A 12504-nucleotide genomic window follows, 5' to 3' on the forward strand; every position below is an offset into this window, starting at 1 on the left:
CAAATTGGCAGCTACAAAAGTTGAAGGAAAAACTCCTCAAGACTTACACGATTTGTATCAGGACTTTAAATGCATACGATAAATGTCTTCAGTTCCACACAAAAGGGAAATTAAACTCTCCCAATAAAAACGTAAGCCCGATTTTAAAAAGTTATAAAGTTAAAAAGAACGTATCTATAACCATGGAGATGGAGTAACCAGGTAAAGGATAGCGTAACAATGGCAAAGCTTTACCTCATCTTCCCCCACCTGAGGTGCTGAATTTCATTAGCATGACTGGTTTTGCCCTCTGCCCTTCGTTATTCAGAAAATAGACAATAAAAAAAACCCCAACAAATGAGTTGTTCGACAAAAGGACCTTACTATTAAAAAAAGAAAAAAAAAGAATGGAAACGTCAGAGGCTTAAGAACTTCCACACTGGTATCACAAAGAGCAGCAGCATGGACGTATCTGAGGACACATGCTCCCCCCAGCCTGCTACATGACAACTGCACTCGGCGACACAGTCAGACTAGATCTTGTAAACCAACGGAGAATGTATTTCAATCAGTGATTTTATTTAAAACTAGTAATGAAATGGTCTCAGCAACACTAGAGGAACTTATGGATAGGCATTAACGCATCTCAAACTGGCTAGAGCCAACTAGAAAAAAGTCCCCTAAGAATACCAAGGAACATGGAAAATCTCAGAGGCTGGGTGAGCAGAATCCTGGAGAGATTTATTTAGGTTTGGACAGTCTGTCTATCTTCCTTTCCCAATAAATTTTAAGAAATTCAAATAGATTAACTTTGCAGGGAGGCAGCTGGAGGCTCCCTGGGCGATGCTTCCTCCACGGGGAACAAAGAAACGTCAAGTACCAAAGAGCCATTTTTAAGGGCCAAATGTTTCTGAGGCTGTGGGGCTGTTCAAAACATTTTATGCATAATGCTTCTAACTTACAAGCAGTTAAGAGCTGGGCTAAGCTTTCAACGTTTGTTTACTACTACTGTTTCTCCATTTTGCTCGATTCCTTGTACACTACTGAACACGTGCAATGTTGTGGGCTGGGGTTTTTTTTGGGGGGTGGTGGTGGTTGCTGGGGTATTTTTGGTTTGGTTGTGTTGGGTTTTGGTTGGCGGTTTGTTGTTTTTTTTACAGTTGCTTTGTGCTTATACTTCTGCAGTCTTACATGCCCCACAGTAATACCCTTCGCACAGTGAAGCAACATTGATCTAGAGGAGTATTTAGGATGCAGCTGAATCACAAGGGACTAGCTGCTCCCTGGAGCAAAAAACATTCCTCTTCCTATTAATTATAGGAGAGGCTGCAGAGAAATCAGTTAAACTCTGCTAACTGTTATTTACCTCCTCCCGATGATCTTCGCCAAACATGTCTGGCCATGGAAAGTTATTTTTATTGCATACCTGCAATTTCCCTTGCCCTGCAAACCAGAAGCCAAACACAACTGCAAAAAAGCTCCATATTCGGAGACTTCCCGAATTCTCTAAAACCATCAATCAACACATTTCATGCGTGCATGAGTTCAGATATGCTTTGCCTCTACCAGGCAATCCTAATCCCCCACATTCATTTCCTTTACCTGTGAAAAGTCCATTATTTCCCCCATACAGCTATTCTAAAAATAAGGAGAGGACACAACACCTGGTGCTTCTGTGCCATTAGTCCGGTAATTTTTGTCTCCAAGAGTTTACACTCCAAGTAGAGCCTAAAGAATAAGTCATTTCCATGCTTAACATCCAGAAGAGAGGAAGAGAAATGTAGGTACATTTGAACACCAGCATGACTGGAGCTGTTTATTTTGCTGACAGTGTGGGAAGCGACCCTGGATATGAATGATCGCAGTTGAAGAAAAGGTGGTATAGAAATAAATACGCCTCTAGAGAGAAAAGTGTTCTCTGATAGATTCCTATCTGACCTTCCACAGAGCAACTAAATGGTCTATCTCAGAACTAACCCATTCTCTAATACTTTCTATATTATCTCCCACAAGCGATTGAAAAGATGGGATTAGGTGTATCCTAGAAATTATTTTTGGAAAAGAACTATTCCACAAGTCCACTAAACAACCCTGAAGTTGAAAATGAGCTGCTCAATCAACATGTTTTTCAGCGGCGTATGTTGAACTGTCAATATAGAGTCAAATTTACTTACACCACCTATATGCTCTTAATCCTCTTGCAGCCAGTAACAAAGATATATCTGTCTTTTAACCATTTTAATAAGTTTTGGCTTAGTATGTTTATTATGGAAGAACACAGTGACCGACAAGTGATCCTTTATACCCTTAGCTCATTTTTGCCTTCCCCTACATGTCTTTGATGATTAAGTGCATCTTTCAGCAATAGGCAGACTTTACTTATCACGTGAATGCAGCACTTTTTGCCTCTTCACATGGATAAGTTGCTTAACACTCAATAACTGTGTATGTATGGGGGGAATGACGACACGACCTGAACAGCAGCAGCACGCAAGCTGCAAGGGAGTTACGACAACAACAGCGTTTAGAAAGATATCACAAAATTGAAACGCAAATGTGTAAATAAAAACCAAGAGCCGGTTGAAGGAAGAGGGAACTGTTCCTTAAGATGACCAGTTTCTACAACGAGATCTCCTCAACTCCCCAGCAGATTTGCTGGAACCTTCTCCTTCAACTTCCCAACAGAATCAGTTGCTCTCGCAACACAAAAGCAGTGTAAAAATACAAGTCCTTTATAAAACCTTAAGACAGATACTTCCTGAGTATCAAATTGGTCAAATATGATACAGTTCCCTTCACAGAGTCATGTACTTAAAAAATGGGAACACCGTAACACATAAGCCGTGTAAGCTTAGATTAAAATACCTAATGAAATCCTCCTGGTTTACTTTTTTCCCCCCCTTAGAGTCACTTCTATGTCCACAGAAGACTTGATTACACACATGGGTATTATTTCCTGTTCCAGTTTATCTGCAATTTGAATATACAGTACTCATGCTTAATGAATTAATTAATTCAGGGCAAGTCTCTACTTGGTTACACATGTTAAAAGCCCTCTCATTGTAAAAGTGCACCTACGTTATTCAGCCATTCAATTTAAATTAATCATTGGTGTAGTAAAAAGTCTGTATTTGAACCAGAGAAACGGAACATTTTCAGTATTTAAGGCATTAAAATTCTGAAATATACCTAACAGTTCATTCAAATACCTGTTTCCTAAAACCACGTTCTCAAATATACCAAGATCGTATCCTTATTAATACATTTATGCTAGTAGAGGATTAGATATCCTGATTACTCCAGCAAGATGGACATTATACAAAAAACCCCACCAGTATTGTTTTCCGTACAGTGATCCTTCAAGAATCAGCAGATTTGTTGGCACCTTCTCCTCCAGCTTCCTGATAAGATCAATTTCCTTCGCAACGAGAAGCAAGTATAAATTTCAAGAAAGCCACATTCAGTGAAATTAGACATCTGCGTTTTTCTTTCATTCTTACACATACCTGATGGGGATGATATAGGAGAACAGGAGGAGGAACCGGAAAAGGTTGCGATACCATGGGCCTACAAATCCTTGCAAGGTTACCATAACAACTGATAGTGCAACTAAAGCCAAAAACAGGGCTTTGGTCAGTTGGTTCAACTCCAGGTCCAGCAAGCCAACCTAGAGGAAGAAGTATAAATCAAGTTAGTCACGACTTTTTCTTAAATTGACACTTTGGCGGTGCAAACAACTAGCTATTATTGGCTTTTTTGTTCCCGCCTATTAAAAATCCATGCACTTGTAATAATTCATTGCGTTTTGATAACTGAATTGATGTTCACATGCAACGGACGTTCCCTGGTTACAGGACAATGACAATTCCCGGGACCAGTGTGAACCGTCCCAGCCAGGCCTTTTGAACACCTTTTCATCCGACACATCCCGTCCCCTGATCCAGGAGAGGAACAGAGGAGGGCATGGAGAAAAGACAATTAAAGAGGAACAAATGAGCAGGAACCGTTTTCTTCTGTCGTGCACACAGCAAAAACACTGGCACTGTATATTGTATTTGTAGGGTAGCTACCGCTCATTTAGCGCTAGAAGATCAAAAACCCGTTAGATTCAAGAATCAACGGACAAATGCGACAGCGCTACCTACCCGTTGACGTAACTGGTGTAACATAACTTGTAACTACGCTCCCCTACCGCTCCGTAAACCTGAACTAATTTCATAGTGGTAACGTTTAGTTGTACGAAGCTTTCAGTTACTCAGTATAATACTAAAACACAACAATCAAGTGGAGTATCTGTTTTCAAACCGAAAGAGTAAAACAGGGCTTCAACTTTTCACGAGTAAAAAGGTATCTGATTTAGAAACATTTCAGCCGAAACATCAAGAGAGGCTATCTTTCATCCACTGTTTCTCATGAAAAAATATTTTTAAGCTATGTAACTAAGACTCTCACCATTTCAATAATGTATGCTGTAAGCTAAGTATTTATACTCCCTCTTTTTGGGATGCTCTTGTAGTCAGTAAAATATGTGGGAAAATTATGTCAGGAAGAGTCTCCTAGGCCCCGATGCAGATGCCCTTTTTATCTCCAAGTCTTGCCAGTAAGACTAGTAAAACATAAGACTTCCTCCGATAACAAACAGTCTGCAAAAGAACCGCTTTAAATACAGTTCTTCAAAATTCCAGCAATCTTGCTTACACATGGGCTGCCCCTTCCCTAGAGAACCGGGCAGCTGAAGACCACAGCGGCTGATTTATCAGCTGCATTTAGAAAGCAGCACAACGAGGACAAATATCTTGCAATTTCCGCTGCTTCAACTACTACATAGTTTATGCTTGAATTATTGAGAAAAATAGGTTTTTGGATTAAAATGAAGAAAAATTAAGCCAGGGAAGTAGAGCATGTTTCAAAGCCCAGATCTTTTTGCGTTGACAAAGGCAGCCTAAGTTTCAGGCCTCGCTGAGGATCAGATGAAGTCATTATTCATTCAGTCAGGGAAAAAAGACTCAATTACCTCAACCTAAAGATGCTATCAATGAATGCAAAGTGCATATTTTACTCTATTCATCCAAATCCCATTAAAAAGTGAAAGGAATGATTTAATCTGGCCTTCTAGAGTTGGTCTTTTTTTGTAATAAAATAAAGAATCACTGTCTTGCAATATGCATAACCACTACCTCACACTTTTTTTTCCTGCATCACGGTAGTGAAAGCCTATCTCTCCCCTCCGCTCCCCCCCCCCAAAAAAAAAAAAACCCACCCCAGAACAGAAATGAATAAAGAGCTTCTTTGGAAAGAATCCCACTTTTTGGGCAGAAACATTAAATTTAGTCCACTGCACACTGATACGTAGCTAATTCAAAGCATTAATACCTTTCTAATTGATGAAGACAGATGTGAATTAAGTTTGGAATCCAACAAAAATGCGTTTGGGGAGATATCAAGAGAATAAAAAAGTTGATGATGAAACATTTTCACGTAATAAATCTCTTGCTCAAGAACATTTGGTTTGTTCCTAATAATGTCATGCTTTTTCATATAGATCATACTATTGGCCATAGTCAATTTTAATATTTTCATTTACTATAGCGAGCGAAGGCAATTGCAAAACCCTACTTAAGGTGGCATACAAAGTCAGTTTAATAGAAATGCATTCTCCATTTCCAAAAAATTAGTTACTATAATGTACTGAAATGTACTTATTTAGTTAAATTCTGTGCCTTTCCACTCAAACAACTTCTGCACTCAAACTAATGAAACACTGTTGAATTATCCAGATACATTTCACATAGGAATTCATTAACGTTCTCCAAAATTAATCTGAATATTGGAAAAGTGGGTAAACTTCGTTTTAACTACACTGTGATTTTATCAAAGCATTTGCAAAATATACCATCTTAAGAAAGCGATTTCCTTCCTTTTGAAAATAATCATAACCAGAATAATTATGACAATATAAGAAATAGAAGAGTTAAGAATTGGAGTAATTTGCCACATTTATTGCTATTTCCCATATTAGAAAAGCAAATTTTCTTCTGCTTGTCATAATACTTGTTCTATTTGAAACAACTGCATTAACAAAATTAAACACACCACTGGAAATTTTCATCTCCAAGGGAAAATTTGTACATAATGTCTAAGACAACCACAATAGTTTTGCAAAGGGGCTGCTCTACGATAATGAACACAGTAATTGCCTGTATAATCTAAAATGCTACTAATGGCAACAACTGCAAATCCATTTAGCTCCTCTTTAATTTATGCACGAAGTTTTAAATAGCTAATGGTTCTCAGTAAAATAATGGCTTATACCATCAATAAAAAGTATGGCATTGTCTACTCGCACCAAAAAAAGCCTACAAGTTTTTAAAATACTTTATTTTTGAATGAGGGAATGATTAAAGGTCTAAACTCCACATTTCGGACCACAAGGTATAAGTCATTATCTTATGAGAAAAACCTTAATTTAATTAGCAAAAGTTGAAAGCAACAAAACCCCTTTCTGACTGCTGAAGTAGAACATGAACAGCAGTATTGCGACTGCTGCCCTAGATGCTGAACTTTTGGGAAAGGTTATCCTCTGAAGCTATTATTGTAGTAATAGAACGATTCTTTTAACATCATAAAAAGTGTATTACTTGGAAAACGAGAAAATTTTTTCTGCTAGAATATTGAAATGCAAAATTTGATACTTAAATGTTGCACGATGGTAAAGATTTCTCAAAATAGTCCAGTGCAGGTATTTTTTATTCAATTACAGTTTAAAGTGCATTAGAAATAATTGGTCATAAATAGCCTTTGTTAAGCACCCTGCTTTAATAGCGTTGAAGTATTAAGGCACTATTTTAGGAGATACTTCCTCCCGCAACCGAATTCCTCCACGAAGGTAATTATATTTCAGTAATCAGTCTGGTTCTGCACTGACAAACACCATATTGACTACAATGACATTTCACGGTATGTATGTTTGAGACAGACTTTGGCTTTATTTTGCACCATAAACATAAAAATTTTCTTTACTATTCTTAATACATGCTCTGAACTTCACTTTATTAAACCTCAAATACTAGTCAATTATTCATCTTTTCATTAATCCTAGTCTAAGCTTAGATGTAACAGCTATGCAAAAAGTACGCTAAGTATTTAAAATTACTCAAATTCAAATAATATATCCCCTTCCTTCTGGCTGACAAAACCAAGCTTTACCTAAGAAAAATGATTCATGGCATTTCATCATTTATAGAAGAGTAATTTTTATATAGACTACTATATACAGTTAGCTGCATGTATCTGACCCCCCTATGGCTTTCTTCAATAACCTGTTAAACCTTTCCTCTAGGTCCCTAGGAATAATAGACTATTCATCTCTGTTTAAAGGCTAAGTAAAAAAGACACATCATTATCTGTTTACGTGAATCTTTGAGACTAAAAGCACGTACAGCAAATTTGAAATCTGTAAGTGTTTCTTCTTTGTTAAGTCTCCTAATTCTAAGGTTATTCCTATGATTCAAATTCTGGACTGCTCAGCAATCCAGGTAACCATATTAAGCAAATCTAACTATGAATCAAAACAAGTAAAGCAAGTGAATTCAAGTTTAGGCAGCATCTTTCCTTAATTGACTGTACTCAAGTCATGGTCTGACAAGTGTGTTTCTCTACAAGCCTGTCTTGATTAACATAAACCCCACCAAATCTTGCATACAGCATCTTTTTAATCAATATCTTACTCATTCTTTTAAGCAGCAGATCCAAAGGTAGGAAAAGCAAAGAAAACAACACTGAAATATATAAAGTGACCATTTAGTGAAAAAAGTCACCTCTCCCTGCTTTTTCCCAGATCCATTTTTCAAACATCCCCATCACTTGTTTAGCTGCAAGAGCAGCAACGACAAACCTTGGAAACGTTTTCTGAAGCACTAAAAACCTGCTGCAAGTTTTATTCATTTTAGAATTAGAGCAAGAATCGCGGTAGTGTGTGTGTGGGTTCTACTTGCCTAGTAAAACTGAAATAAACTTCAGTTTAGTCCACTCCAGGGGAGTTATACAAAAGCAGTAATCAGAAAATAGTCCATTTGATTCCAGTATCATTTTCTGTATTTCCTTTGGCAAAAAAGTATGCACTCTTCATGCTAGCTTTAATGCCAGCCAACATCACTTTGACCAAACCGAAATATTTGGCGTTCTGTTAATATGGCAGGTTTATGGAACTGAACTATGTCTATTCTACACTGATTTCAAGAACCCTTTTTAGATATTTAGCATTAATCTTATCCCCAAAGACACAAATTACAATTACTTGTCGGCATTCTTACAAAAACCAGCCCATATCCAACAGATAGGCATTCAAAACAGCAGAAATGTTTTGAAACAAGAAGAAATACATGGTTATCATCCAAAGGAAGAAGAGTAAGCTGCAAATAGATAATGTTTTTTTGAATGTATTGATGCATATTCCAAAACAGAGGTTTAAATGCTCTTAAAAGCAAAATAAGTTTCTTACATTTTGAAACTACCCTTCTGACTTGCCTAGTTTTACTTTAACAAGCTATTCATAACTGCATAATATCTATGTGTGAAATAAACCAACCACTTCAGAAACAAAACTCCCTTTTGTAGCTACTAATATCTATAATGCTAAAAGAAACCACAGACTCAAATATCTCTTTCCCTCTCTGCCTCTTTTACTTGACCATTTTATACTGTTGTCTCTTCCAGACTCAACGTCATCTGAGTTTGGATACTCAGAGTGTTACTTGAAAGTCCTTTCCAGGTTTACAGAGGTGCTCAGCCCTCTCTAGTTCAGTCTACTATAATAAAAACTGTCAGTGAGCTATATCCACACCCCTACTTAAACAGTGGACTCAGCTGCTTGAAGTAAGGCACTCACTTTGACAAAAACTGGCCATGGATTTCATAACCTTCTTCAGTGGGTCTGGAGCACAAGTCTTGTGAGGAGCGGCTGAGGGAGCTGGGGTTGTTCAGTCTGGAGAAGAGGAGGCTGAGGGGAGACCTCATCGCTCTCTACAACTACCTGAAAGGGGGTTGCAGAGAGGTGGGTGCTGGTCTCTTCTCCCAAGTGACAAGCGACAGGACAAGAGGAAATGGCCTCAAGTTGCACCAGGGGAGGTTTAGGCTGGATATTAGGAAAAATGTCTTTCCTGAGAGAGTGGTGAAGCACTGGAAGAGGCTGCCCAGGGAGGTGGTGGAGTCACCCTCCCTGGAGGTGTTCAAGGAACATGTGGACGTGGCACTGCGGGACATGGTTTAGTGGGCATGGTGGGGTTGGGTTGATGGTTGGACTTGATGGTCTTACAGGTCTTTTCCAACCTTAGTGATTCTGTGATTCTTTTTCAAGCTGTGTCCTGATTTATCCTAACGCCAACGATGTACTGTACCTGTAGTAAAACATTACGTTTCAAAAGAGGAAAATGAGAGAAACCGAAGGTGACCAGTTCTTACTATCCAGTTGCCTATAAATCTGGTTTTCATTAACGCTTTTGCAGTTCGCTCAACTATCCCAGTGTCTCTGAATACGCCTCAATCTGACGTGTCTTTTTACAATCAGCCTTTACATACACCAGCGAAGCCAAATCGTTGATATGTGTCTCTACCTGATTTTGCTGCGGGCTGGCTGAAGGCGACCTGCAGCAGCTGAGGGTCTGCCATGTGCAGTGGTCAGCAGAGGGTGCTCGAGGCCGGCGCCAGTTCCCCTGGGCAGTGCTCGCTGTGGGGCAGGCAGCCCCCCACCCAGCGCCGGACCCGCACGGGCCACCTGGAGCTCTGCATGGCCCTCCTTGGCCGACAGCATTTCCCTCGTCCAGTCTGAAGTGTTCAGAGACAGTTATTCAAAGGACCTTAACAATCCAGACTGTGTACCGAAACTGTTGTATTTCCTTCTTAGCAAAAAGTTACACTTCACATTTACAACTACCTGAAAGGGGATTGTGGTGAGGTGGGTATTGGTCTCTTCTCCCAAGTGACAAGCGACAGGACAAGAGGAAATGGCCTCAAGTTGCGCCAGGGGAGGTTCAGGCTGGATATTAGGAAAAAATGTCTTTGCTGAGAGAGCGGTGAAGCATTGGAAGAGGCTGCCCAGGGAGGTGGTGGAGTCACCATCCCTGGAGGTGTTCAAGGAATGTGTGGAAGTGGCACTGCGGGACATGGTTGAGTGGGCAGGGTGGAGTTGGGTTGATCACAGAATCACTAAGGTTAGAAAAGGCCTGTAAGACCATCAAGTCCAACCACCAACCCAACACCATGTCCCGCAGTGCCACGTCCACACATTCCTTGAACACCTCCAGGGATGGTGACTCCACCACCTCCCTGGGCAGCCTCTTCCAATGCTTCACCGCTCTCTCAGCAAAGACATTTTTTCCTAATATCCAGCCTGGTTGTACTTGATGATCTTACAGGTCTTTTCCAACCTTAGTGATTCTGTGATATACCTTCACACAGGCACAGACTTGCACCTTAAGGTGCCAGTAGTCTGATGTCGTGCGACCATACATTCTCCAACTTCCCTATATATTTGTCACACACAAGAAAGCTAAAAACGTGCACATTAAGAAACTGAAAAGGTTAATGGCTTCTCAAACCCTGGCATCCATATAGGGATTGTGCTGTATTAGTAACATACCCTCCTCCTATTAGAAGCTATCAATTGAAAATGTTTTCTCAAGACCACCCATCAATTTAGAATAATTACTTCAACAATCTAAACTAACTAGTCATATTGGAGACTTCAACAAAGGCATTCACACAGTGAAACACTGCAGACATCCATTTTTTCAATTTAAACCAACCTAGGTACACAAGATCTCATACAGGAGATATTCAGAGTTTCTAAGCTCTCACAATCCTCCTTACCTCTGATCAAAATTGGTAGGACATGGAATTCTGGGGAAAAAAGATCAGGATTGAAAGATGTTTGATTTTACACTGGAATACTATCTTCAAATTTATATTTCATCTGCAACTTTTACAAATGCTTGTTATATCTTCTTTAAGCTTGAACATCACCAGCTTCAACTCAAGACTTTTCTAGCGTACTGTCACCTAACTGCTTCTTTTAACGGTCAGAATACAGACTAAGCAGCTTTACACATTACAAACTATTATTAAAACATACTTTATGGAGATGACATTTTTTCAAAGCTGAGTAGATTAAAAAACATGGCTTAATCTCTCACAGATGAAAATAATTAGCTTTGCCAAAGTAACTGCAAAACTAGCATGGGGAGAACCGCTCCTCAAGTTTTTACTGTGGAGAATTTGCAAGTATATAAGTAAATATTTAAAAACGTGATATATGTAAAAAAAGTAAATGAAACAGCTCAGGAAGAGGTACTACTTCCTTCAAGAAAAACAATTATAAAAGGGACCTAGCAAATTGATAGCAACAGCTAGCTCTCTCATTTGTGGAAACTTTGGGAATTCTAACATATCTACACTTCAGACCATGCAGTGACTGGTCTCAAAAACTTTTTCATGGAGAAAGCTGCACACATTTATTTTTGTCACTGTAGGGACTGAATTCATGTTCTATGTATATCTCACACTGTACGTTTAATAAGATTTCGTAAATGGTATGAGAACCTTGTAGGTTCTTCAAAGACATCTTTGAAACTGAGCAAACACTTGAAAACATCTATCTAAAGAAATCCAGCATTTGCTTACTCCACATTAAAAATAAAGTGTTAGTAACTCAGCTCCAACATAGACTATCTAGATTAAGCTATTAGCAGAGATTATTACAGTTTTTAAAGAGTTTATCTCACAGGAGGGCTAGGGGAGGAGAGGTCAGAGCTAAGGCTATCAAAACACCCATGGCAATTTTTCCATTAAGAATTCAATTAAATAAATGAAGACAAGAACCCATGAAGATTAAGCTTGTTTTAAGTTTTACCATTTCATTTCATCCCAAATCAAAAGCAAGCTTAAAGACAGTTAAAAGGGATTTTTTTTTTTCCTTCCATCTTACCTGAGGTTAAATTTGGAAGTGCTTTTGAAATTTCTTTCCATGTAAATTACAGACATTCAACTTCATTATACCTTGGCTATTTTAAAAGTTAAAAGAAAGTTGGAAAAAAAATAATAAACCTTTATCGGGAAACAGTGGCACGCATTAAGTCGGTGCTTATGCCATAAAAATACACGGAAATCAGGGCCGCAACCGTTCTTCACAGAAGCATAACTGAAGTAATATGGTACATACAATACACAGATGATTCAAGTGACTGAGGCAGCTTTCTGAAGATGGATTCACCAACAAATGCAAGTAGATAAATAAAAACTGAAGGAGGATTTAAAACGATCTCCATTGGCAGTATGCAGCAATTCCTTCCTTGGAGGAGCACTTCTGGAATCTCCCTCCTCCTCCGTTATGTATACCTCAACTCCATCACCCAGCCTGTCTCAGCATAGGTCCGGATACAAACACAACCACCTAGGTCGTCTTTCATGGGAAATCACGTTAAAAAAACTAAACGAACACACATCACAAAGCATCACCGAGTTTGTTGCAAA

At 38.9% G+C, this 12504-nt stretch overlaps 1 protein-coding gene across 1 annotated transcript in view; it reads right to left on the bottom strand.

The window, feature by feature from the left end:
* The window catches only part of ATP9B (ATPase phospholipid transporting 9B (putative)), a 174262-nt gene that overhangs the window by 49413 nt on the left and 112345 nt on the right, over positions 1-12504 (bottom strand). Inside the window, exon 12 of the mRNA XM_059815461.1 lies at positions 3486-3646. Within this exon, the coding sequence (XP_059671444.1) occupies positions 3486-3646 (161 nt within the window). The remainder of the gene's footprint in view (positions 1-3485; positions 3647-12504) is intronic.

Source organism: Gavia stellata, chromosome 3 (assembly GCF_030936135.1).
Source record: "Gavia stellata isolate bGavSte3 chromosome 3, bGavSte3.hap2, whole genome shotgun sequence".
Classification (NCBI taxonomy): domain Eukaryota; kingdom Metazoa; phylum Chordata; class Aves; order Gaviiformes; family Gaviidae; genus Gavia; species Gavia stellata.